This window comes from Balaenoptera acutorostrata, chromosome 2 (assembly GCF_949987535.1).
Source record: "Balaenoptera acutorostrata chromosome 2, mBalAcu1.1, whole genome shotgun sequence".
In the NCBI taxonomy this organism is placed as follows: Eukaryota; Metazoa; Chordata; class Mammalia; order Artiodactyla; family Balaenopteridae; genus Balaenoptera; species Balaenoptera acutorostrata.
In genome coordinates, this window is record NC_080065.1 from 64,087,567 (window position 1) to 64,109,963 (window position 22,397).

Genomic DNA, 22,397 nt, shown 5'->3' on the forward strand with positions numbered 1-22,397 from the left:
CTGCAAAACTGCCCTAAACCTACGTGCCCTTTCAAAATTAAAGTCATGCTTTTCTGCAATCACTGCAGCTCTGCCAATCAGGGTGAAAGCTCACACAAGTGCTTCATGGTCGGTTCCTGGATGACCCTCTCCACCTGTCAGCTGTGGGTCATGGAATGCCAAAACCTCTTCAACATCATCTTTACCAACTTCCACAAACACAGTCACTTTTGCTGTATTTATTGTTGTTGGTTCAAAGTCTTAAAATACTTCACTGCTTCGGGACACAGTGTCCTCCAAATGCCATTTCTCATCGAGACGGTTAGCCTATCAAGAGCATCTCCAAGGTTGACGATTACCAGTTTTATATTGTAGCCTTTCCAAATCTCTCATAAAGATGCTTCAGAGTTGCCCTTTCTGTCAATGGCACTTACAATAAAACACATCACATTTTGTATAGAGTAAGCCTTAATTGTGGCTATCAGGCCTGGGTCACACGGTTGCAGCAATGACGTTGTATTCAGCGGTAAGAACACAACACAAGTGTTACTGCCATACTCGGCAATGCCAGGTGGATAAGCAGCCCAATTATTGACAATCAAAAGACACCTATTATCGTGGTTATTTTCTCTACAGTAGTTTTCAACAAAAGGACTAACATATCCACTCATGTACTCAGAAAAAATCACTTGGGTATTCCAAACACTTGGATGTGAATGAAACACAACAGGAAGTGTATTCTTATCAATGCCTTTAAGTGCCCTTGGGTTTTCTGAATGGTACCCTAGTAGAGGCCTAAGGACAGCATCACCAGTGGTGTTAATAATAGGCATTAGCATTAACCTGTCCTTCAGTGCTTTGTGTCCCTTAGCCTGCTTTTCTTGTATTGAAATTAATGATTTGCTTGGCAACTTTTTCCAATAAATTGCTGTTTCCTTGCAGTTAAACACTTGCTTATACAAATAACCACCTTCTGTAATTATTTCCTTCAGTTCTTCTGGGACCTTTTTTGGCAGCTTCAGTATCAGCTGAAGCACTCTCTCCAGTAACCTTTAAGCTATGAAACTCCCGTCACCTCAAAAACTGATCAAGTCACCCATGACTACCTTTAAATTCCACTTTTGCAACATTTTCACCACCATCAACCAGTGCTTTCTGTTTCAGCTTATTGAAAAGACTGACTGATTTCTCCTTAGGTGTAGGATAACTTAACTGAACACTGCACTTTGTACACTTTGCTCCTAGCAGAACCAATGGTGACTTCAGCAGCTTTGAAGAATCTCCCTTTCTGGGTGCAATTAGTACGAGTGGTGGACACAGTCAAGTTTGATGCATGCACAGTGTCTATTTTGTTCACCGCGATCAAAAGAATTACATCCAGTTTTATGCTAAGCACAACGTCCTACGAGCTCTCTTAGGCTTTTCTGATACCTTAGGACACATCTTTCTAATGGGTGCACAAAATAAATGGAGATAACAGATGTTCACAGACACAGTTCAAAGCTGTGGAGGCTGATGCTGAGATGCTGAGGGTAGTTCTCAGGAAGGAGCTTGGCGGTGCCACTCTCGCTGCTCTGGGTGCTGCAAAACAAATGCTGGACAGTATTTTCAGCTTTTGCCTTTTTAAATCAAAGTGGAAATCCTCTCCAGATTTCTTTTGTTAGCAAAAACAGGTATCCGTAGAAGCAAAGTGGTAAAACTCAAACTGTAGAAAAACGGGGGATACTTGTATCCTAATATCTCAGTGCTTGGACTCCAGCCTGCTGAAACTCACAGGCTCCTGGAATGGCTTTAGATCAGATTAATATCTGTTATTGCTGTATGCAAAATGTCCCCAACTCAGTGGCTTCAAACAACCACCATTTATTATTCCTCACAAATCTGGGGTGGTGCAGGGGCTGGCTGATCTCTGCTGGGATTGCAAATGGTCTGAAGACTTCCTGGGGCCTCTGTTGGGCTTAGCTAGAGTATCTTAGCTGGAACAGATCTGTTCTATGTGTTATTTATCCTCCTTCTGAGACCAGCATATATGCCTAGGTGTGTCCTTCTCATGGCAATGCCAGGAATCCAAGAAAGCAAGCAGAAATTCTAAGGTCTTCTGAGACATAGGCTGGGAATTGGTCCACTGTTCTGGCACAACCCCTCATTCAACCTGCCAAAGCAAATTACACAGCAAAACCCAGATTCAAAAATGGAAGGGAGGGCCTCTATAGCGAAGGAAACCACAAAGTCACATGGCAAAGGATGTGACTCCAGGATAGATAAAGAAGTGGGGGGCTTCCCTGGTGGCGCAGTGGTTGAGAGTCTGCCTGCTGGTGCGGGGGGCGCGGGTTCGGGCCCTGGTCTGGGAGGATCCCACGTGCCGCGGAGCGGCTGGGCCCGTGAGCCACAATTGCTGAGCGTGCGCGTCTGGAGCCTGTGCTCCGCAAGAAGAGAGGCCGCGGTAGTGAGAGGCCCGCGCACCGTGATGAAGAGTGGCCCCCGCTTGCCACAGCTGGAGGGAGCCCTAGCACAGAAACGAAGACCCAACATAGCAGTCAGTCAATCAATCAATTAATCAATAAAAAAAATAAATAAATAAAATCTTTAAAAAAAAAAAAAAAAAAAAAGAAGTGGGGCCATTAATGTGATTTCCACAGCATCTACTACAAGTGATAATCAAAGGGCTGAAGATTAAATGAGAGGTAGGGTTTACTTGAATCACTGCATAGATAAGAACAGCTCTATTATTGACTAGTGATACATATATATAGAGTTAAACTTTTTCAAACAAAATCATAAAATCAAGGGGAAAGAGAAAGGAAAAGAAAGAGACAAATTAGAAAACAATGAAAGGGGAAGGAGAGGAGCAAAGATGGCAGTGGCAGTGATGGTAAAAATAGGACTCCAGAGCAGCACATGTGAAGCACACATGTACAGTGAAGCACACTGTACATGTGAAGCACACATGTACAGTGAAGAGGATGTAATAATGAAACCATAGGAATGATTTTTCTAATCTGAACCATTGTTTTTAAACAGATGTTCCACAAAAATCCAAATTTCTGGCTTTCCTTGAAAAATCAGAAGCTCTGTAACACTGGGTTCACATTCCCACGTGGGTTCACAGTTCTCCAGGACTGAGTAGTTGCTGCCCTATGCCCTGTGCATTTATTTGCTTTATCTCCTTAGCCCTCGGAGCCATTTGTGTTTGCTTCACACACTACTTCTACAGCCAGATCTGTTTCTTAAGCTTCAGACGGGCTTCTAGAATGCTCATTACTTACTGAGCATCTGTACTGGATGTCCTGAAGGAACCTCAAACTCAATCTGGTCAACAAAATCAAAATGAAAGCAACCCTCCCCTGTGTAACATACTCTTCTCCAATGGTCCCTACCTTCTTTGTCCAAGCTAGAAAACTATCCATCACTTTGACTTTTCTTTCTCTAAAATACTAGAAAAAAAATTTTCATTCTCAATAAAACACCAGAGTGCCTAGGAAATACCTTAGAAAGAATGCCCAAGACCTTTTACAGAAAAAGTATTAAAACTCTATTAAAGGACAAAAGAGAATGAATAATTTGAACAACAACAACAACAAAAAGAACGTATGTGGATGGGATATCTTAACAATGTAAAGTTTTATGCTATTTCTTCCCAAATAAATCTATATATTCAATGAAATCTTAATAAAAACTCCTTTGGATTTTTTGAGGATCTCAACAAACTCATTCTAAAATTTACATGGAAAAATAGAGGTTCATGAGTAGGTCAATTTTGAAAAATAAAAGCAGAGTGGGAACTTGCCCTAGCAGATATCAAGATATACTACAAAACCAAAGTGTTGAATGTAGAATAGTTCTGGCTAACAGACAAACAGAAGAGAACAGAGAGCTCAGAAACGGACTCAGATATATATGGGAACTTGATAGATGATAAATGTGTGTGGAAAAAATACATCTGAATCCCTCCAGTTAAAGTAGAGAACTACAAGTGAAGGTTAAAATTATAACCTTACAGAAGAAAATATGACTCAGGGGTGGAGAAAGACTTTACGAATAAGATTCAAAAGCCCAAATCATAAAACATATGAAATAAAATGAAGTTGAATAAAGACTGATTTGACTCATAAAAATTAAGGATTTCTGTTCAATAAAAGACACCATAGATGAGTTTAACAGATATATGACAGACTGGGAGAAGATCTCTGCAATATCTAAAACTGTAAATGATTAATATCTAGATTATAGAAAGAACTGCAAAAGAACAGGAAAGAAATAGGCAAAAAAATTATGAATAGGCAGTTCACAGAGGGGAAAGTCCAAATAGCCATTTCAATAAATATATGAAATTCTCTGATAATCAGAGAATTGCAAATTAAAACAACAGTGAAATACCTCATTACACTCATAAAAATGGCAAAAAAATGTACAAGAGGGACTAATATTATGTATTGGAGAGAATGCGGAGGACAAAGAACTCCTTGTGCACTGTTGGTGCCATTCTGAAAAGCAATATAGCAGAACGTAGTGAAATTAAATGTTTGCCCTATGAGCCAGAGATCACACGCCTTGCTATATATCCCAAAGAAATGAATGCACAGGTCAATAAAGTGGCATGAACAAGGATTTTCATTGTGGCATCAATTGTATTAATGGAGAATTGGAAATAACTTAGATGTTGACAACTAGGGTAATAGGTAAATAAAATGTGGTATATGTAAACCTTGGAATACTATGCAGCACTTAGATGTACGATAGCAATATATATGAATTTTAAAAACATCTTTAGTGTGGAAAAAATAAGAAACAGCATAAGATTTAAAATCAAATACTACTTATGTAAAAGAAATACACAGGAAACATAAAGATAGGATAGATTTATATTTAAGGTCATATATCAAACATGTGAGACTGGGTGCCCATATTGGCAGAAAGGAGGTAATGGGACTGGGGAATGGGGATACAGAGCAATTTTAAAACAAAAACAAAAACCAAAATAACCCAAAAAACCCCCAAAAACAGAAAAAGAGAAGAGCCATCCATGGGCTAATGTTGATAATATGTTGTGAACTAAGAAGTATGATTACAGTCTGTGGTACCAAATATCAATAATAACTTAGGAAAACACTATAAAAACAAAGTCAAACTATGAAGGGTGCCGAGTAGTATGTTTCTCTAGGGCACTGACCCTGTCCACTCTACTAAGTACCTTTTGATTTGAAAACTAGGTGTGGCAGACTGCTATTTACCTACTCAACAAGTATTTTCTCTTTCTTCCATATTTATAGAACCCTTTATTGTTAGAGGGAATAATGTGTCCAGCTCAGAAAGACACACACACACACACACACACACAATTCCCAGCCCCACTTGCAGCAAGGGGTGAGATATAAACAGAAGTCACTGGGTGGGGCCTTGGGAAAGTCCTTTTGTCCCTTGCTATATTGTACCATGAATTGACCTGGAGGCTGGGAACATGCTCTACGAATAGAAGAGCAGAAAGACAGACGGAGCCTGGGTCTCTAAAGAGCTGGTAGAGCCACCTTACCAGCTCTGGACAGCCCATCTCCAGACTTCTTTAATGTAATAGAGTAACCTCCTAATTTGTTTAATAAGCCACTATAAACTAAGTTCTGTTACTAGAACCTTAATGCAATTCCCACCTCATACACAAAGCTTTTTTTTTCTCAAAAAATATTTTGACTCTTTCCTTCCAGACTAATGGTCAGAGGTAAGTTATAGACTAGTGGCATGATAGGTCAGAATTTAGGATTAAATGGATTACCTTTAAGACAAATCATTGCTTCAAGTAGCAGCTAATAAGCTTATTTATTCCTTCTATAATGAATGGTTAAAACTTGAAATTTCCCATCTATAAAATGAGAAAGTGGAAGTCCCCTTTACCTTAAAGTTACCTTACAGGTGGTGTTTATGGAATTCCTTACCCCCCCCAAAGGTGACGAAAGTGGGAAATATAGCTTTTATTTAAAAAGATTTGGATAAATTCTTGATTAGAGTCATAATGCATTAAGGTAAGTCAGATTTTGGGGGGCAGTACATCTCTATTTTACATCGGGGAGTACATATTCTGCCTTCTCACTAAATATTCTTTGATGGCTAGAAGATCACTGCGGTGCCATTTGGAAGGACTCTTAAAGCCTAAGGAATAATGTGTGCAGGACCTAGAGAGGGCGGGTCCCCGCTGGAGAACTCACCGCCTGTGACTTAACTAGTGGGCAACGCACGGGACAAAAAGCACACAGAGCGGCCACTGAACTAGGACATCAAACAGGATTTTTATGTTCAGCAAATATTTAAGGATACCCGCTCTGTGTCAGGCACTGAGCTGGGCCCTGGGAGAGGACAGGCAAGACGTAGTCGCTGACCTCCATAGGTCTCAGGCCCGGCATTCCGAACTCAAGCTCTAATTCTAAATGACGTTGGTTAAGAAAGGAAGTGTGTTCCAAGAAGCCCTCATCAGTTTAAAGGCTGCTGAACAAACGCCTGTTTCACATAGACAAAACACCAAATAGATGCACTGAAACAGAAAAAATTTCTCTCCTGCTTCCGTAGAATCTTGCTGCTTACTTTCCCACTAGTGATGCTTCTCTCTGCAAGCCAGACCTATAGGAATTTGCTTTCTTTTCCTGGGGGGCCTAACCTCACGGAATCCGCAGAAGCACTAAGTAAGCAGAGCGTCAGAACACTACGTTCACAGTCCTGGTTTAGCATCAATTCTATGAACCTTGGCAAAACATTTCTTGGAGAGTCACTGTTCTCATCTGTAAAACGAGGAGCTAGGAAGTGCACTCTGTGCAAAAAGTTTGAAAACGTTTTGAAAGTGTGCAAGGGTAAAATCCCGCGACCAGAGGATGCGCGATGTTCTGTTTATCTCTCCCGGGCTACCGTAGCACCTTTTCCGCCCGCTCTCCACGCCCTCACGTCCCGCCCCGCCCCTTCCCGCCCCGTCCCGCCCCGTCCCGTCCCGTCCCGTGCACCCCGCAGCCGTCGGAAAGTGCGCTTGTGCACTGTGAGGCCCTTCTTGCCTTCCGTCGCTTCCTTTTCCGTCTTGGCCCCGCCCACCTCCGGCGCCGTCGTTTCCGGTTCAGCCCAGAAACGGCCCAATCGCTTCTGGTTCCTGCTTCGCTCGCCCGCCCATTTCTCCAACGTTTCGGTGGCTTACTCGGTCGCCGGGGCAGGTGGTTACCAATAAAGTTTTACTGTTTCAAAGCCCGGCGGACTGGGCCCATTTTCCGTCCTCTTGCTCGCTGCCCGCAGTTCGCCTCGGCTACAGGTAACCAGCTTTAGGGCCTCATGGCCGCGGGCTGCCGCGGCCGGGCGGGGATGAGGCCGCCTTTCGCTGCCCGCGCGCTCCCGTGCCTCCTGGGTCCGTTGGCGTCCGTCTCAGCTTGAGCGCAGTCCCTCCGCTCCCGCGGGCCGCTTCGCGCCGGACCCCATGGCCTCTGAGGAGCCGCCACCTTCGTTGTCGCCGTCGCCACCTCCCTCCCCCGAGCCTGAGCTGGCCCAGCTGAGGCGGAAGGTGGAAAAGTTGGAACGCGAGCTGCGGAGCTGCAAGCGGCAAGTGCGGGAGATCGAGAAGCTGCTGCATCACACAGAGCGGCTGTACCAGAGCGCCGAGAGCAACAACCAGGAGCTCCGCACCCAGGTGCGCGGTCCCCATCCAGTCCGAGATGAGGCCTTCGAAGTCTAAGATAGCCTCAGAAGGGCTCCCTGGTAGGGCCCGGGACTGCTTTATAGAGTACCTGAAAGAGTTAAAAGTTCAGTGCGATGATAATTCCTGGTACATTTGGAACAAACCTAAGAGTTGGGGTGCTCGATTTAGATAAGTGCGTGAACTGCAGTTGTGGCCGGCGTGGAGTGCACTTAAGTACTTGAGTCTTCATTCTCACTTGTGAAGTCCCATTGGCAGTAGGCACATTTCTAATATTTTGTTCTAGATCACTTTTGAGTTTGTTAAAGCGCCGGATTTCAATCAGAATCCCATTTATCATACCCTAGATGTGTGAACTGATATTGAGCCTCAGTGGCCCATAAAATGAGAATGCTAGGACCACACTGGTGGAGGTTAAATCAAAGTAAATGTCAACAGACTGTTTTACAGTTTTGCAAATTGCTGAACGCTAGGTATGTGTGAGGTTGTTCTGGGCATTCATCTTGAGTAGTCTAGTGGAAGTAGGGAAGATAGAACTGTCTTCGTTAGAGACACTAAGCAGCTAATTTTGTTCTTATAACATGCAGTAAGGACAAATATTTAAACTCCCATTAAAAAAAAACTCTTAAACAGCATAATCTTTTCAGCTTGATTGTTTTGGGCAGTTGCGCTCTTTCCCAACAAGTTATTTCAACGTAATTATTAATTTCAGTTAAACTGTTGTCTAGTCTTTTGGCATATATTGGTACATTTCCTAAAACCACAAATGTAGGCTGAACGTTAAAGTATCATCAAACTTTGTTACGCTTTGTTATCAAATAATCTATGAAAATAACCGCTGAGTTGCAATGACTTTCTGTGCCCATTGTATAGAGTTGTTAACATTATGACATTATCGAAAATTTGTGTTTTGTTACTCAACTATTTCTTGGACAACTACAATGCATAGCGACTGTGCTAGGAGACTACAAATATTGTTAAAATATTGAGGGGAAAGGGGAGCAAAATATGATGAGCTGTATAAAAAACACTTTTATAATTCTAAATTGTAAAAGTACCGCTTGCTATAGAGATCCTAAAAGAAAACGTTTTTGCTAATCTTTGAAGAGCCAGCGTTTTGGTTATTAGTGTTAATTTGGTAGCAGTCTAATATGAAAAATTGAAATGCATAGAAAGCTGTAACTTTACTAGTGATAGTAATAACTCTTCTTTATTATCTTTCTAGTCAGCCTCCCCTGGTGGTGGGTAGACAGTTTGTTAACTGTCATTCCTAATGACTAGATAGTGTTTTATGTGGAGCAGTAAAACTTTGGCTTGAGAATTGAGGGTGAACTAGCAGGAAAGTACAATATGTACAGGCTTTGGAGTCAAGGAAACCTTGTGCAAATTACTTTCTTTAGGTTTCTCACATGTAAAATGGGGATTAGGACGACTAATTTGTAAGGTGGTTGTAAGAATGAATGAGATGTTACCTACAGTACCAAGTGCCATGCCTAGCATGTAGCAGATACTATACAAATGGTCTTGTTCATAGTAATAGTGGTAGTAGCCAGAGCCAGGATTAGAGCAAGGCAGTCAGTAGCCTAGGGTGAAAAATTCAAGGGGGCACTCATTCTCAGGTATGATTCTATACTTGCATGAATCTGAGAGTGAATGCCTCCTTAAATTTTGTGCCTTAGGTGCCTTGCTCGCTTCACTCTAGTTCCAGCCCTGGTGGTAGCAGCAGATCTGATAATCTGTGAAGTGCACAGATAATCTGTATATAATCAGTCTTATCACCTTTCTCTTTTTAAGCTTTATGTATCATTAAAGAAATACTTAGAAGCTTGTTTTTTGGGTTTGCGCTTATAATGGGTATAATCTCACACTGAGTTCCTTTCTGACTGAGCTGTATTGATGAGGCAGCTCTTCATCTGCTTATGGGTATTTTTCACACTCAGTTGCTTTGGCCTTGGTATTCAGTGAGACACAGGGAGGCGAGGTGTATCTCTGAGGCAGTCACCTCTCTTTCCTTTTATAAGATTACTATTTCAAGGAAAAAGTATGTTAAAGTATACGAGTGGCATTATTTAAGTGAATGGTTAATTCCAGGTGGAGAACACTGAATGATACTAGATAATTTAATTCAGTGATTTAATTCTCCTTAGGGAGAACTGCTGACCGATTAAAATAGTAGTATAAAAACTTTCTTATTTGTTAGAAATAAAGGATCCTGTTCACAAAGTCTTATTAATTTAGTCAGTCTGATTTTTGGAGGTAATAGTTTGAGGTTAACTAGAGAATATAAGAATAAAAACATCTCCTTCTGCAGATGTAAAAGGTGAAAGCCAATTATATTGTAGTATTTTCAGTTTTTCTGAAAAGGAAACTAGCTGATATTGGTACTTCTCAAAACTTTTACCAGGAAAAATAATCATTGTAATTTCAGGAGAATAGTGTGTATATTATTAGATTGCTGTATGGTTTATTTTTCCTAAAGCCTTGCTTTCTTTCAGGTAGAAGAGCTCAGTAAAATACTCCATTGTGGGAGAAATGAAGATAATAAAAAGTCTGATGTAGAAGTACAAACAGAGAACCACCCTCCTTGGTCAATCTCAGGTATTTAGCTTATAGTGAAGATATCCTAATACTACTACATTCAAATCATGCTAACGTGGAGTTTTCTTTAAATTTAGAATCTGTATACATCTAGATAAATAGGAGAGCTGTTACAAAGTTGACTTTTCTCCATATGATTTGGTATTTTCAGATAATCTATTTGCTCTTTTGGTGGGAAAGTAGAAATGTATTGTTATTCCTGTAAATACGTAATATTGCTAATATGCTTTCATTGGCACATTCACTGAGTAATTTTTGCTATGCTGTAAGCCATCTACTCTCATCTGACCTTACTTGTGACCAGGGGCATGTGTTTTCTTGTTGATGCGTTCCACTTAGCATCAATTCAGTGTCAGTCTCTTAGGCCCTCCTGGGAATGGGGTGAGCCTACAACCCTGGCCTTATTAGTGGCATTATGTTGTGAGGCAAAATAACTGAGAAACCAAGTTTTAATAAATAGGGATCACAAGAAATGATCTTTCCCATTAAATTTTGCCTTGTTTTATTCAGTATGCAACTTAGCAAATTGCTGAACACAGCAATGGTATGAACATTACATATCTGTATATTATGTTTTTAAAAAAGTCAGCACCATGAGCAAAATTTGACAGAAAAGTCAGCCCTTGACATGTTGTCATTTGATATTGAAGTATACTGAGGTATGTAGTTAGACATTGTTAGAAGTTGCTAATTTTTTTGTTTTTGACAGAACACAACCTATCTACCCGTTTTCTCTTTTTACTCTTGCTGTGAAAAATCCAAATCTGCTTACCTTTTTTTCCTTTTTAGCTTGACAGCTAGGGTACTGAAGGTGACATTAGAATCAAAGATATATATCTCTGCAGATTTATTTGGACCATTAATTTTAATCTGTTAAAATGTGTATAATTATAAAAATACGATTTGTTTGCAACGTTTGCTCTTTTGTGTTCAGTGCCAGTGTTTTGGAATTAAGTCCTTTTTATATACACTGTTCTAATATGATATCACTTAATTTGTTTTTGCAATAGATTATTATTATCAGACATACTATAATGATGTTAATCTTCCAAATAAAGCATCTGAACTCCCAGTTCAGGAAGATCAGGATATCAAAGCTTCTACTTTTAATTCTAAAGACCAGTCACACATAGAAAATGATGCTTATGCTGGTACTGATACAACAGAAAATGTTAATTGTGGACAAGAGGACCATCTTGCCTCAAATTCACAGGTAATAAAATGCTTCACTTGAAACTGTTGTTACTCAAGAACTTGTTCTTCTTTGTTGTTATTATGTAGAAAAATAGACTTCTTTGGTTTATTACAACATATACAAGGGTTGTAAATGTTCTGTGTGTAATTATGCAGTGAATAATACAGTTTTTGAGAAACAAAAATTAGAACTTGTTCGTATGTGTAACTGTTTTCCTACTCTGTTGTGTTGCAAAAGTGTTTGCTGTACATAAACTAAAACAAAATTTGTCAGTACGTTTGACTCAACCAAAAAATTTTGAGCAACCACAATACCATGTTCACACCAAATTTTTTTTTAATACTTCCTTTCTGTCAAATATCTTGCCACTGTTCAAATTTCCCAGAATGTTTTATAAATTTGTTTTTACCATTTGTTTGAATCAGGATCCCATTAAGGTTCATACAGGGCAACTGCTTGATGTGTGATGTATAATTTATAGCTTTCTTCTCTATCTCTTTTCTAAAATTTTTTTTCCCCTTGAGCCTGTAATTATTGAAGAATCCAGATCATTTGCGTTAAAGAATATTTCAGTCTGTATTTTGTGGATTGCTTCCCTATGGTATTCCCTATGGTATTGCTTCCCTATGGTGTTTATTTTTGAGTAATGGTCACTCACTTACTTCTAGTGTCTTCAAACTGGGTCAGAATTGAATTAACTGATACACTAATTCATATTTTTTAAAGTGGATCAAATTGTAATTGATAGTCATCCCTTTGCATTGCAGAAATTGAGGTCTTATTATTCAAAATAGTTTTTAGGTCTGTTTATTGTTTCAGATTCTGCTAACTTTTATATTGATATGAGGATGTTTTTGTCCTATTTGACACGATTGTATCATACCTAGGAGCCAGCATCTGTGTTAGCAACAGAAGATACATCCTTAGTAGGTTCATCACTAGCTGAAAGTTTGAGAGCTGCAGCAGAAGCTGCTGTATCACAGACTGGATTTAGTTATGATGAGAATACTGGATTGTATTTTGATCACAGCACTGGATTCTATTACGATTCTGTAAGTATCTCAGACCTTTTAATACTGTATGGTTGTGTTCTTAGCTGCTTGAATACCAAATATTAAACCCTAGGTTGACTTAAGATAAGCAGGGAGCTGCATGTAAAAATTGATTTAAAGCTATTTGGCAAGAGTAAAGATTTATAAAATAGCTTATGATACTATATTTCTATGTTTATTTAATTAAATAAGTTAATTGTGTTATTATAGATTAATATTTTAGAGAGATCTAATAACCTTTTATATGTAAAGTAACATACAAAAATTTAGTGTATTTATTAATAAAAGGAGACAACTACATTTTGTAAAATGTTTAAGAACCTAAACTAAAAGGAAGTAATGTTAATTCTAGGCTTGGGGTAAGATTTTTTAAAAATTGTTTCAAATACTTATATCTTTATGAATCCATTTTAGACCACAGAGGAGTCTTTTTCTTAAAGTCTTTATAGCATGTTTATTATTAGTCATTGTTTTATATTTTGTGACTTTTAAACATTTCACTTTTAAAAAATCAATTTGTTAACAGTGAGAACTAGGGAATTAATATGGAATCAGAAATATAATGGACCACGGACTAGGACAAAACCAGAAAAGAAAGTTCTTGATTTATAATATAGTGTTATGACTGTTGAAGGTCTGGTATTTAATTGGATTTTTTCAGGTTTTGATGACAATGATGCTAGAAGTTATATACCTCAACCTCAGTGGTCTACACATATGATCTGGTCCTCAGAAATTACAGAATGTAGTGCCCTGAAGTAGAGCAGATATTCACCATTCCAGTTATTGGAACTATTATTGACTAGTCTAGGGAATGTAATGATAATAGTAAATATTTTAGTTAGATAAGGGATTTCATTAGCTTGTCAGTTTGTGCTTGGTATAGTACTTTGTAAATACTTTGTAAAAGAGGGTTTAATTTCACAGGAGTGTGCTAATTGACAGTGCTAATTAATACCTAGAAAATTAATGTTTAAACTCTTATTACCAAAGAAAATAGCTATTAATTACTTGGTTTCTAGAAAAATATGGAATTTCCAAGTATATGACATTAGTCTTTGTCATTCTTCTACTTTCTTTTCTGTAACTTTCTTCCTGACATCTATTCTGTAAATGCTTAATTACATTCTGCAGGTTGTGTCTCAGTGGAGTAGGGACTTCATTGTTTTGCCATTTTTATTGTGCTAGTTTTCATTTTATTTTAATTAATTTTCTTACATATTTGAAAATGTCTGTATTTTGGACTGAAAGACATAGCAGATTAAAAAGATTTGAGTTGTAAAAGTTCTGTTATCACTGGAAATAAAGATCAGAAAGCTTCCATTCAGTTTTTAGCTGAAGGAAAGATAGTGAGAATTCTAGATATTTTTGTAAGAGATCTACAAAATGAATTAAAGAAAATAAATTGCAATAGTATCAACAGTTAGAAAAATAAATTATTCTTTTTCAGGAAGCTTTACTTGCTTAATCTCAGTATATATCTTTGCAAGATGTTTCCAAGTCTGATCTGCATGTATTTATGATGTAAATAAGATACAGATGGTTCAATTAAATCTTGGTTATAGAGTACTGGCCAGTATCTAATAAATGCAGATGATTACATAATTTTATCTTTCTAGTTTTTATCCATAATTTACCAAAACTCTATATTGTAAGGCTGCTTTACTCTTAGTCTTATGTAGTTACTTAGTGTAGAATTAATTGATTAGTGAAGACAATTGTTTATTGATTTCTTTGTACAGAATGTTATATTGTAGTGTTCATGAGCTTAATTTTATTTTCAGATTTTTCTCCAGGATTTTGAAACATGAACATTGCAAGGCAAATCTTTGTTTTATGTCATTGAGAGGAGGGTTTAGGGGTTTATACTACCAAACCATTATCGTGTAATTATATGGAGAATGAGTCTGCAATTGCTTTTATATGGTCGGCTTTTTCTGATGCATACCTTAGTTTTCATGACTTCTAAAAGGTTTCTGTTGAACCATATGAAGTTACTGTTTCTATAAGTAAAAAAATGGTCAAATATTGGCAATTTCATGAGACTTATTATAATATGTAAATGTATTCATTTTCCACACTAGGAAAATTAGAGCAGATATTGAATGGTAAAGTATTTTGGAAAATTACAAACATTTTTCATTCTGTTATCTTTATTCATTTTTTCCAAAAAATACTATAGTTCTTAAAAGAAAATTTACTGTATTTGAATATATTTGTCATTTCTGTTAAGTCTATTTTTCTATTTTATTTCATGTTACATGAATAGAACTTATTGTTTTCTTTGAAAGGAAAATCAACTATATTACGATCCTTCCACTGGAATTTATTACTACTGTGATGTGGAAAGTGGTCGATACCAATTTCATTCTCGAGTAGATTTGCAACCTTATCAGACTTCTGGCACAAAACAAAGTAAAGATAAAAAATTGAAGAAGAAAAGAAAGGATCTTGATTCTTCTACAACAAATGAGGAAAAGGTAATGTCATAATTTTTAAAATTTACATAATGATATCATAGTTAAGCCAAAATTTTTGATGAAACTGAAAATCATTTAGTAACTCTGTATTTTAAACATATTCATTGCAATAACAAGATATCAGAATCTATCAACCAAGAAGCTTTCACATGGAGCAAACATGGACTTTTCACAAATTCTCAATCACTAGAAGTAGAAAAAATTTCTTAAAGTTTGAAGCAGGTAGATTTAGGGCAGATAAAATACTCCTGTGTTACATAATTTGGAAGAAGAACATTCATACCAGCTATTGATAAGTTGATGTCAGTGCACAATTCACAATAAAAGAAAAACACAGTTTGTAAGTAGGTGTAGGTAAAAGTTCAAAATTCTTAGTTGTGTTGAGCAATTTCTTCTTATGTTAGCAAACATTAAAAAAATCCATTGCTAGCAAATTTAGGATACGTATATATTCATTAGTTTCAATTGGTATCTTTTGGGAAAATGGATTATTTGTATCAATAACCATAAAAATGTTCATATGCTTTAATTGGAAAAGTCTCATTTCTAGTTTGTAATTTAAAAAAAAATTCCAAAGAAAGAAACATTCCTTTGTATAGTTATACAGCAATATTTATAAGAACAAAAAAATGGATTTAAATGGCTGACAGTTATTGGTTAAGAAGATGTACATTTAAACTTCCAGTTACAAAGTAAATGAGTCACAGGGATGAAATGTACAGTGTGGGGAATATAGTCAATAATAATGTAATATCTTTGTGTGGAAACATGGTAACTAGACTTGACATTGTGATCATTTTGTAATGCATAGAAATATTGAATTACTATATTGTGCACCAAGAACTGAGATAGTGTTATAAGTCAGTTACATTTGAAAAACAAATAAATAATCTCATAGAAGATGATACCAGATTTGTGGTTACCAGAGGCAGGGGGTGGGGAGAGGGGGATAGTTAGATGAAGGTAGTCAAAAGGTACAAACTTCCAGTTCTAGGATTAATAAGTACTAGGGCTGTAATGTACAACATGATAAATACAGTTAACACTGCTGTAAGTTATATATGGAAGTTGTTAAGAGAGTCAATTCTGAGAGTTCTTATCACAAGGAAAAAAATTTTTTAATTTTGTATCAAAATGAGATGATGGACGTTCACTAAACTTAACCATGGTAGTCATTTTTGATGTATGTAAGTCAAATCATTATGCTGTAAACCTTAAACTTCTGCAGTGCTGTATGTCAATTATGTCTTAATAAAAATGAAAGAAAAAAAGAAAGAAAATGATAGTACATTTAATTGAAAAAACATTATTTAGTCATTCAGATGGTAGTTTATAAAGGCTGAGGGGAATTTTTAAAATACTTATGATACAACGTTAAATTGAAAGAAGGGAAGTAAAAAAATGTTATCAATGCTCTTATTTCTACTCCCTAAATAGAATTAGGTTGGTAGTTTACAGGCAGGAAAGGAGGCTTATTTGCTATATTGGCATTTTGTAAATTGTGGCAACTATTCAATACTTTACTCTTGATTTTTTTTTGAAATACAGTTGAAGTACAATATTATGTTAGGTTCAGGTGTACTAAATAGTGATTTGACATTTGCATACGTTATGAAATGATCACCACCTTAAGTCTAGTAACTATCATGTTCCACATAAAAAGTTATTATATTATTTTTGACCATATTCCTTATGCTGTAAATTGTATTCCCGTGGCTTATTTATTTTATAACTGGAAAGTTGTACCTCTTAATCCCCTTCACTTCGTTTGCCCCCACTCCCAGCTCCCTCCCCTCTGGCAACCATCCAGTTGTTCTCTGTATCTATGAATCTGTTTTCCTTTTGTTTGTTTTGATTTTTAGATTCCACATGTAAGTGAGATCATAAGGTATTTGCCTTTCTCTGACTTATTTCACTTAGCATAATGCCCTCTAGAGTCATTAATGTCTTTGCAAATGACAAGATTTTGTTTTTTAAATAGCTGAGTAATATTCCTGTGTGTGTGTGTGTGCGTGCACACGCCACATCTGTATCTATTTATCAATGGACACTTTGGTTGCTTTCATGTTGGCTGTTGTAAATAATGCTGTGATGAACATTGGGGTGCATATATATTTTTGAGTTCATGTTTTTGTTTTCTTCTGGTAAATACGGAGAAGTGAAATTTCTGGACCATATGGCAGTTCTCTTTTGAATTTTTTGAGGAACCTTCATACTATTTTCCATAGCGGCTGAACCAATTTACAGTACCACAAACAGTGCAAAAGGGTTCTCTTTTTTCCACATCCTTGGCAACACTTGTTATTTGTTGTCTTTTTGATAATAGCTTCTAGAACAGGTGTGAGGTGATAATCTCATTGTGGTTTTGATTTGCATGTCCCTCATGATTAGCAGTGTTGAGCATCTTTTCGTGTGCCTGTTGGCCATCTGCATTTCCTCTTTGCAAAAATGTCTATTTGTTCTTATGCGCATTTTTTAATCGGGTTGTTTTTTTGATGCAAAGTTGTGTAAGCTGTTTATATATTTTGGATATTAACCCATTATTGGTCATATCATTTGCGAATACCTTCTCCCTTTCACTAGGCTGCCTTTTTGTTTTGTTTATAGTTTCCTTTGCTGTGCAAAAGCTTTTTAGTTTGATGTAGTCCCATTTGTTTATCTTTGCTTTTATTTTCTTTGACTGAGGAGACATATCCAAAAAACTATTCGTAAGACTGATGTCAAAGAGCATACTGCCTATGTTTTCTTCTAGGAGGTTTGTGGTTTCAGGTCATACATGTCTTTTTATATGTATATATTCATATTTTTTTATTGAAGTATAGTTGATTTATAATGCATTAGTTTCTGGTGTATGGCAAAGTGATTCAGTAATATGTATATATATTCTTTTTCATATTTTCCATTATGGTTTATTACAAGATAATATAGTTCCCTGTGCTATACAGTAGGGCCTTGTTGTTCATCTGTTCTATATATAGTAGTTTGTATCTGCTAATCCCGAGCTCTTAATTTATTCCCTCACCCCCACCCCTTTGGTAACCATAAATTTGTTTTCTATGTCTGTGAGTCTGTTTCTGTTTTGTAAATAAGTTCGGGTCATGTTTTAGACTCCACATGTAAGTGATATATGATATTTGTCTTTCTCTTTCTGACTTACTTCACTTAGGATGATAATCTCTAGGTGCATCCATGTGCTGCAAATGGCATGATTTCATTCTTTTTTTTTTTTATAGCTGAGTAGTATTCCATTGTGTATATATACCACATCGTCTTTATCCATTCATCTGTCGATGGACATTTAGGTTGCTTCCATGTCTTGGCTGTTGTAAATAGCACTGCAAAGAACATTGGGGTGCATGTATCTTTTCGAATTATAGTTTTCTCCGGGTATGTGCCCAGGTGTGGGATTGATGGATCATATGGTAACTCTATTTTTAGCTTTTTAAGGAACTTCTATACTGTTTTCCATAGTGGCTGCACCAACTTATATTTCCATCAACAGTGTAAGAGGGTTCCCTTTTCTCCACACTCTCTCCAGCATTTATTATTTGTAGACTTTTTAATGATGGCCATTCTGACCAGTGTGAGGGGTTACCTCATTGTAGTTTTGATTTGCATTTCTCTGATAATTAATGAAGTTGAGTATCCCTTCATGTGCTTCTTGGCCGTCTGTATGTCTTCTTTGGAGAAATGTCTATTTAGGTCTTCTGCCCATTTTTTGTTTTGGGTTGGTTGTTTTCTTGTTATTGAGTTGTGTGACCTGTTTGTATATTTTGGAAATTAAGCCCTTGTCAGTTGCATTGTATGCAAAGGTTTTCTCCCAGTCTATGGGTTGTCTTTTTGTTTGTTTATAGTTTCCTTTGCTGTGCAAAAGCTTTTAAGTTTGATTAGATCTTGTTTATTAATATTTCTGTTGCCTTGGGAGACTGACCTAAGAAAACATTGCTACAGTTTATGTCAGAGAATGTTTCTCCTATGTTTCTCGTATGTTCTTCTCTAGGAGTTTTATGGTGTCATGTCTTATATTTAAGTCTTTAAAGCGTTTTGAGTTTATTTTTGTGTAGGGTGTGAGAGAGTGTTCTAGCTTCATTGATTTTATATGTGGCTGTCCAGCTTTCCCAACACCACTTGCTGAAAAGACTGTTGTTTCTCTATTGTATATTCTTTCCTCCTTTGTTACATTTAAGTCTTTAATCCATTTTGAGTTTATTTTTTGTGTTTGGTGTGAGAAAATGGTCCAGTTTCATTCTTTTGCACATAGCCGTCCAATTTTCCCATCACCATTTACTGAAGAGGCAATCTTTTCCCATTGTGTATCCTTGCCTCCTTTGTCATAGATTAACTTCCCATATAAGTGTGGGTTTATTTCTGGGCTCTCTATTCTGTTCCATTGATCTATGTGTCTTTTTTTGTGCCGGTACCATACTGTTTTGATTACTGTAGCTTTGTAGTATATTTTGAAATCAGGGAGCATGGTACCTCCAGCTTTGTTCTTCTTTCTTAAGATTGTTTTGGCTATTTGGGGTCTTTTGTGTTTCCTTACAAATTATAGGATTATTCTAGTTCTGCGAAAAGCACCATTGGTATTTTAATAGGGATTGCATTGAGTCTTTAAATTGTCTTGGATATAGTATGGCCATTTTAACAATATTAATTCTCCCAGTCCATGAGCACAGTATATCTTTCCATTTGTTCCTCTTCTTTCCTCAATATTTTATAGTTTTCAGAATATGAGTCGTTTTCCTCTTTGGTTAGATTTTTTTTTTTTTAATTCATCAATCCCTGAGCCTTATTTATTTATTTATTTATTTTATTTATTTTTGGCTGTGTTGGGTCTTCGTTGCTGCGTGCGGGCTTTCTCCAGTTGCGGCAAGCAGGGGCTACTCTTCGTTGCGGTGCGCGGGCTTCCCATTGCGGTGGCTTCTCGTTGTGGAGCACGGGCTCTAGGCACACAGGCTCTGTAATTGCAGCACGTGGGCTCAGTAGTTGTGGCGCGTGGGCTCTAGAGCGCAGGCTCAGTAATTGTGGAGCCCGGGCTTAGTTGCTCTGCAGCATGTGGGATCTTCCTGGACCAGGGCTCGAACCCGTGTCCTCTGCATTGGCCATTGAGCCATGAGGGGAGTCCCTCTTTGGTTAGATTTATTCCTAGGTATTTTATTCTTTTTGGTGCAGTTGTAAATGGGATTGTTTTCTTTTTTAAAAAAAATATTTATTTCTTGATTTGGTTGCACTGGGTCTTAGTTGTGGCAGGCAGGGTCCTTAGTTGCGGCTGGCGAGCTCCTCAGTTACGTCTTGCGGGCTCCTTCGTTGTGGCACATGGGCTCCTTAGTTGTGGCAGGTGGGCTCCTTAGTTGTGGCTCAAGGGCTTCTTAGTTGTGGCATGCAAACTCTTAGCTGCGGCATGCATGTGGGATCTAGTTCCCTGACCAGGGATCGAACCTGGGCCCCCTGCATTGGGAGTGTGGAGTCTTAACGACTGCACCACCAGAGAAGTCCCTGGGATTGTTTTCTTAATTTCTCTTGTAGTTTGTTGTTAAATGTGTAAAAATACAACAGGTTTCTGTATATTAATTTTGTATCCTGCAGCTTTACTGAATTCATTTGTTAGTTCTCACAGTTTTTTTGGTAGTGTCTTTAGGATTTTCTGTATGTTGTATAATGTCACCAGCAAACAGTGACAGTTTTACTTCTTCCTTTCTAGTTTGGATTCTTTTCTTTTTCTTGTCTGATTGCTGTGGTGAGGACTTCCAATACAGAGTTGAATAAATGTGACAAGAGTGAGCATCCTTGTCTTGTTCCTGATCTTAGAGGAAATGCTTTCAGCTTTTCACCATTGAGTATGATGTTGGCTGTGGGTTTGTCATATATGGCCTTTATTATGTTGAAGTACGTTTTCTTTGTACTCACTTTGTTTAGAGCTTATCATAAATGGATGTTGAATTTTGTCAAAAGCTTTTTCTGCATCTGTTGAGATGATCATGGTTTTTATTCTTGAGTTTGTTAGTGTGGTGTATTGTATTGATTGATTTGTGGGTATTGAACCATCCTTGCATTCCTGGGATAAATCCCACTTGATCATGGTATATGGTCCTTTTAATGTATTATTGAATTTGGTTTGCTAATATTGTCTTGAGGATTTTTGCATCTGTGTTCATCAGTGATATTGGCCTGAAATTTTCTCTTTTTGTCGTGTCTTTGGTGTTGGTATCAGGCTGATGCTGGCCTTGTAGAGAGTTTGGAAGTGTTCCTTCCTCTTCAACTTTTTTGAATAGTTAGAGAAAGATAGATTTGTTAACTCTTGTCTAAATGTTTGGTGGAAATCACCTGTGAGGCCATCTGATCCTGGACTTTTATTTCTTGTGAGTTTTTTGGATTACTGAATCAATTTCATTTGCAGTAAATGGTTTGTTCATATTTTCTATTTTTTCCTGATTCAGTCTTGGGAGACTGTGTTTCTCAGGGTTTATCCATTTTTTCTAGGTTGTCTGTTTTATTGGCATATAATTGTTCATAGTAATCTCTTATTTTTTGTATTTCTGCAATATCAATTGTAACTTCTCTTTCTGATTTTATTTATTTGGGCCCTCTCTTTTGGTGATAAGTCTTGCTAAAGGTTTAGCAATTTTGTTTATTTTTTCAAAGAACCAGCTCTTAGTTTCACTGATCTTTTTTCTTTTTTTAGTCTCTACCATTTCTTTCTTTCTTTCTTTTTTTTTTTTGCCACGCTGCGCAGCTTGCAGAATCTTAGTTTCCCGACCAGCGATCAAACCCATGCCCTCTGCAGTGGAAGCACAGAGTCCTAACCACTGGACCACCAGGGAATTCCCTGTATCATTTATTTCTGTTCTGACCTTTATTATTTCTTCTCTTAACTTTGGGGTTTTTTCTTCTTTTTCTAGTTCCTTCAGCTGTAAGGTTAGATTGTTTATTTAAGATTTTTCTTGTTTCCTGAGGTAAGCTTGTATTTCTATAAACTTCCTCTTAGAACTGCTTTTGCTGCATCCTATGGATTTGGGATCATTGTGTTTCCATTTTCATTTGTCTCCAGGTATTTTTCAGATTTCTTTTTTGAGTTCATTAGTGACCCATTGCTTGTGTAGTAGCGTATTGTTTAGACTCCATGTGTCTGTGGTTTTTGCAGTTTTTTTCTTGTAGTGGATTTCTAGTTTCATACTGTTGTGATTGAAAACGCTGCTTAATATTTCAGTCTTAAATTTTTTTTAAATTTTAATTGAAGTATAGTTGATTTACAGTGTTGTACTAATTTCTGCTGAGTTATACACATCTATACATTCTTTTTTTAAAAAAATTCTTTTCCATTATGGTTTATCCCAGGAGACTGGATATAGTTCCCTGTGCTATACAGTAGGATCTTGTTTATCCATTCTAATTGTAATAGGTTGCATCTACTAACCCCAAACTCCCAGTCCATCCCTCTC

General features: G+C 37.2%; 1 protein-coding gene across 2 annotated transcripts in view; it reads left to right on the forward strand.

The window, feature by feature from the left end:
- Positions 1-7,070: 7,070 nt before the first annotated feature.
- Positions 7,071-22,397, forward strand: part of AGGF1 (angiogenic factor with G-patch and FHA domains 1) — a 46,559-nt gene continuing 31,232 nt past the window's right edge. The window contains exons 1-5 of one of the 2 annotated variants that reach the window (XM_007175886.2): positions 7,071-7,627; positions 10,129-10,231; positions 11,290-11,444; positions 12,314-12,478; positions 14,770-14,958. In XM_007175886.2, the coding sequence (XP_007175948.1) occupies positions 7,418-7,627; positions 10,129-10,231; positions 11,290-11,444; positions 12,314-12,478; positions 14,770-14,958 (822 nt within the window). In that variant the 5' untranslated portion in view covers positions 7,071-7,417. Of the gene's footprint in view, positions 7,628-10,128; positions 10,232-11,241; positions 11,445-12,313; positions 12,479-14,769; positions 14,959-22,397 lie in introns of both variants that reach the window. The other variant, XM_007175885.2, reaches the window with a different exon arrangement.